This window comes from Pollicipes pollicipes, unplaced genomic scaffold, assembly GCF_011947565.3.
Source record: "Pollicipes pollicipes isolate AB1234 unplaced genomic scaffold, Ppol_2.1 Scaffold_5724;HRSCAF=6776_pilon_pilon_pilon, whole genome shotgun sequence".
Taxonomy (NCBI): Eukaryota; Metazoa; Arthropoda; class Thecostraca; order Pollicipedomorpha; family Pollicipedidae; genus Pollicipes; species Pollicipes pollicipes.
The window spans coordinates 12,720,714-12,726,365 of record NW_023596746.1 but is presented as its reverse complement, the minus strand read 5'-3'; the positions used below and the strand labels follow the sequence as shown (position 1 = coordinate 12,726,365).

The window sequence follows — 5,652 nt, the reverse complement described above, 5'->3', positions numbered from 1 at the left end:
GTACTTGATGCGGCCGTTCTTGTCGCTGTCGTATTCGCGGCACACCTTAGAGCTGCCTTTCACAGGGCACTATGTCGGGCCAGATGATGGGCAACCGGGCGTACGAGGTGCTGGCGAGCTGTGCTCGCGAACCGCCAATCCTGCCGACCACGTGTCACGCTGGTGTCACCCTGACATCGCACGTGTCAAGCTGATGTCATGCTTACGACAGGCTGGCTTCAAGCGCATATCAGAAGTGCCGCAACGTGTCAGACTGACGCAACAATGACGTCATAGGGTGTGACACGGACGCCAGACCGTCACTTTATGTGCCTTTCATCGCCATGTATGCTTCGGGCTGCTAGCATACGCCATGCAAATGCAATAAAGGTATGTGCCACAAATGTGTATGAGAATGATCTGCTTGCTCACATCTGGGATGGAATAGTATGGAAAACGTCTTTTCATCACTGGAAACACGACCACAATGAGGTGTTTAGTGCACAGCTCCGTTTCGCTTTCCCTCCCCTCCTCCTCCCCGCCCTGAAGCCCTTTTCAGGGGTTTGTGCAGCGTGAGTTAATTGTACAATATCGACGCATCTATAAAACATTGTGAATTTGCGCAGATACAAATAAATAACAGAAGAGAGAAACGCAACGACCTTCATATCTTCACCATCGCAGTTTTCTCTCCGTGCTATATCGTAATTGGAAACTGAAGCATCTATAATGGGAATGCAAACGCCCGTGCATCTCTCTCGGCAAGTGTGGAGTCAAAAACACAGGGTATATCCATGAATTAATTTTGAGCCAGAAAACAACACATGCTGTCACATACCATCTCACGATACGCCAGTGAGAACCGTGCCACTTTAGTCATACCGTGGTTGATCAGGAATTGGGGCCCGAGCCCTGCGTGCTGGGGCCGGATGGCATGACCATTCAACCCCCATCTCATGTCACACAGGCCACGGAACATGTTACACAGAAACATCTATGGCCCCAGACAAGATCACGTACCCGTAAGGTTCACTTGAAAAGTTAAGGGCTTGAAATAAGCCACACGGAAAAAAGGATGTGGAAGGAAGGCCTTCAGAGATCTCAACCTGCTGGTCTTCAGGCAAGTCCGATGGAGGCTTCCGTGTGGCTCCCTCGAGCTCGGGCAGCCTCAGCACGAAGTTCTAATATGAGTGACTGGATCGGGGTCGCGGTACTTGGCCTCTGTTGTACAGCACAAATGCCCAGGAACACAAATGTTTGCGCTAAATGTCACCTGGTCATCCAAAAAAACTAGCCTAAGTAAGTTCAATTTAGTCCACCCAAGTAAGCTAGGCAAGCGAGGAAGGTACTAGGTACTACGCTTAGTAAGGGAACCAGGGTTTATGACCACAGAAATGGTTTCAAAACTTCAAATACATAAAAGCGAGTTTTGTCACCCCCATCATCTTTTGAACTTAATACGAATGAAATAAGTTAAGAATTAAACTAAATTGAATTAGTCATAATACGCACCGTACTATGGCTGTTTGGATTTGCATTTGATCCATGTCAAAGTTTACCCTACTCTTAACAGATCATCTTATCAGGTCATTAACCTAAAGCCACTCATAAAACCGTTCTGAATAAATCTAAAAAACTGAAAACTTTCAAGAATGTTGCAACGCAAGCTAATACGGGTAAACCTCCGAGAAATCACCAATACATCCGGAATTGTGTTAACATTAGCTCATTCCTATTGATATGTACTCCCTAAGTCCAATTTCGCTCCCTTGGTCCTTGAATTACCCCTCCCCCTCGCGTTGAACTAGCACCAGAACACCTGAACAATTTCAGGTCAATCGAACTGAAACAACCAGTGTCAACTCACGGGAATGTCGAGAGAGGTGTCGGAGGCCCCGGCACGTTCCTGTTTCTGAAGTAAGAAGTGTAGCAGACCTGGATGCGCTCCCTCACGAGCGGCTCGTCATCCGCGTCTTTAATCGTCGCCTGAAAGTCACGAACAATAGCCAGGTCTTAGACATCACTGTCTCATGTTAACAAGGAACGCTATGCGCAGAGCTCAAGGCAAGTGACGAAGAGATCCCAAATGCGTTCGGCTACTAGCGCTCATAAGTTTGAGGAAAAACACATAGAGGTACGTCATGGTCATGACCCGGACGGGAAGGGTCACGTTGCATTACATGACGGCCAGCGATATAGTATTGTGCCTAGGAAAGTAACACATATAATAAACGGATCTGAGAGCGAAGCAATATTCGGGGTCGAAAAGCTGTGAGGGGAATTGAGGGACTCAGTGTTTGTGTGATTTTTAATCTTATTTATGGGCGGAGAAGCATATTTTAAACCATAATTACTCAATAATTTCGCCGGTTATGAAAAAGGTGTGCTTCTCTATGCTTTTGGTCCGTTTTTAAATGATCGATGGATGGTTGCAACATGTATTTTCTTTTGTTTTAGCATTGCCGGTCAATCCTGAGTACAAACTTACATTTAACCGCGCTATGCAATGCTCTTTCATATCTGGTCTCCGCTTTGTATGTGCATGTATCTATAGCAAGACCAACCAACCAACAAGGTCGATAAGAAAAAATGTGGGAGCGGAAAACACATATGCTCTTTTCATACCCAGACGTAATAGTAAGTGAAAGAAAACGAAAACAACGAAATGGGGATTCTCTGAAAGTCTTCCCTCCATTGAACGAGCGCGTAAGAACGACTACTTTCCCCAAAACAGATGGCGAGGCCTCAAAAGATCACAGTTCCTTTGTGGCCACATAAATCTGTCTCTCGAGCTCTGTAAGCTGCTCGGGTGGCTCCGCCGCCGGTGGCGTTGGACTCACGTAGCCGAAGTACGGCAGTTGGGGCTTTATGAAGGTAGAGCCGGCGGCTCTGTACATATTGATGCTGACGCGGCGGTTCTGGATCGGGATGGTGATGTCAGCTTGCTGTAGAATGCCTGTGCCACTCTCCGTCACGTTCGCCTCCACCTTGATCTGCGGACGGTGTCGGGCTGCGTGCAGTCAGGCAGCGCAGTGTCTCCACCTATACACACGCCCACTGAGGTGGGCTGACCCTCTCAAGTCGCGAGCACTGCTGCCACAAGGTCACAGCACCACAGGACAACTGCATTTCGCTCTCGGCTAAGAACACCGCCGTTCTGTATTGTGGCGCAGCTCTTTTATCTCTCCAGGATCTAAATTTGTCATGTCACTAATCTGCAATCACATGCAGTCATGGAACAGGCAATCCAAACTCCAGGTATCTTTAATAACTCCAGAACCAAGCAAGTAAAGCACACCAAAATAGCACCTGGCGCGTGATTCATGTGACACATTCTCAAAGGAAAAAGCTGATGTCTGGCCAGGTGCATGGATTATAACATCATCAGCAGATGTTTGTAACATGTTACAACATGCTTGCCTGTGCGTGCAGTAACTCGCATCTTGCTGTCATGTTTTGCGCTGCTCTCATGTAATTCATTGGTTGATGCGGCCGCATGTCAGGCAGCCAGTCAATCTTTGCCAGGTCACGCGAGATTATCATCGGAGTGCATGTGAGGTCGATGTTTTGATATCTAAGCAAGATGATTTGGTGCGACCCGTTTGTCACCAATAAAGTGATAGCGCTGATTAATTTTCAAGCTTAGGACTTTGCATGCTACGCCAAGTAGAGAAACCAAAAAAATGGTGTGGGCTGATAGGATTTTATCTTGACGTAAAAAGGACATCCCTTGTTTTTGAACATAGATGACCTTGATCTAAAATTAACTTGATCTTGGCGTGACGTGATCTTAAACCATGAAATTTTTCCAAAATTGGTTTGATCTTAGGGCTCAAGTGTACGTTCTTTTAAGGTGTATACAACTGGATCTAAGCCTATACAACCATAATTACAGGGATAGAAGCCCCCAAAATTATTCGGAGGTCTTGGCGTTTTTTGCGTGACCTGTTACGTCATTGGTCACATCACGGATGCCATCTCGACGAAGCCTGGAGAGAGTTGACCAGGGCCATCGAAGCCCGTAGTCTTTTTTCTGTTCACCCATGGGTTCCAGAGATACCAGGCGCATATCACAGCCCTCCCTTCCCTCCTCCTCCCAGGCGGTGGCTGGAAACAAAATACTCAAGTTGGTCCAGAGCTAACAACCCAGTCATTACCAGACATGGTTTCAGTAAGTGTCTTACGCACTGCGTGGTTTTAAATCAGTGCGTGGCTTTTGATGCTACCAGATGAGCTAATGGGAGGTCTTGCCTTGAGCTGAACGTGGAAAAATAAGCTGTGTGCATAGCAAACCACAAAAAGTTTATTTATCAGTTGGCTGCTGAAGCGCTGTTAATGCGAAAAGGTATCGTCGCTTGGATTATTTTTCTCATACTGGAGTTGTATTAAAACCTATGGGCGATTTCCCTTGAATAGATCAGTGTACACGAACAAGAGAACCGTTTGTGCGACAAGTTGTCTGGTTAATGTCTCCGCCTGTAACAGCACCTAGTCTGGAAGTGTGGGAAGTCGTCTGGTTAATGTCTCCGCCTGTAAAAGCACCTAGTCTGGAACATTTCGCGAGTCTTACCCTACTCGCATAGACGCGGCGAGTGACGGCACCTCCTAGTCCGATCTTTGCCAGCACGACGTCGATCTCGACACAGCCGTCCGTGTCCGTCTGAAATGGAGCAATCCTGCATTAGCCTTGAGCCTAAATTGGCGGCGCGTGGTCGATTGAGACAACCTTTCTATTTGTGCGTATTTTACGCATGGGCGCTTGTTCACCCGGTGCGAAACTGCAAGGTACATCGGACTGTTGTTATCATGCTCGAGAGCCATTCATTCGCACTGCACAAGGATTACCCTGCATGATTATTGGATCTGACAGTGTGCCATGGGCCAACGAGCAATGCTTTTGAGTCACAAACGTCTGACAACATCAAGCGCGGGCACACCAGCCGTCCAATATTCACACCGCTGGGGAGCCGCACGTGGCGGGTGAGAACAGTGCACGGCACAAGAAAATAAATATGTGCTATTTGAGAATGCCACCCGACTCATCAAGCCACAAATGAGTCATATGTGGTCAACGTTAGCTTGAGCGCCTGGCATCGTGCAACAGCCCTCTCGTCTCTCGTCCCTGGCTAGAACTGCAGACCGTCGACACCAGGATTACATGGACGTATGTTACCAGACCAGGCGCTAGCCAGTGCCGACAGTGTATGCCCATATGCTGGGTTCGTGCTATCGGAAACGGACCTCCTCCGTGAAGGTCACGTTCGAAGGCGGCGGCTTCTCGGAACTTGACCCGTGCCGGCGTCGGAAGAAGAACGTCGACGGACGGGACACCAACAGCTTCAGGGCAGCGCCCGGCACCGGCTTCCCGAACGTGTAGCTGCGACAAAGCGGTAGACATCATGATATCATCGCTGGCAGAGCGCTGAACATCTTATCATGGAGCGCTGGACACCATGACATCATGGCTGGCACAGCGCTGGACGTCATGGCATCATAGCTGGCAGAGCCCTGGACATCATGACATCATGGTTGGCAGAGCGCTGGACAACATGGCGTTATGGCTAGCAGAGTGCTGGACATTATGACATCATGGTTGGCAGAGCGCTGGATATCATGGCATCATGCCTCGCAGAGCGCCGGACATCATAACATCATAGCTGGCAGAGCGCTGGA

The 5,652-nt window shown here is 48.4% G+C and overlaps 1 protein-coding gene across 1 annotated transcript; it reads right to left on the bottom strand.

Moving 5' to 3' along the window:
• Positions 1 to 5,251, bottom strand: LOC119103699 (uncharacterized; the record flags this gene model as incomplete). Its single annotated transcript, XM_037227325.1, is given in 5 exon segments — positions 1 to 140; positions 1,847 to 1,965; positions 2,820 to 2,972; positions 4,550 to 4,639; positions 5,221 to 5,251. Coding segments are annotated over 5 exon segments (487 nt in total), but the record flags the coding sequence as incomplete, so codon positions are not given.
• Positions 5,252 to 5,652: the final 401 nt, after the last annotated feature.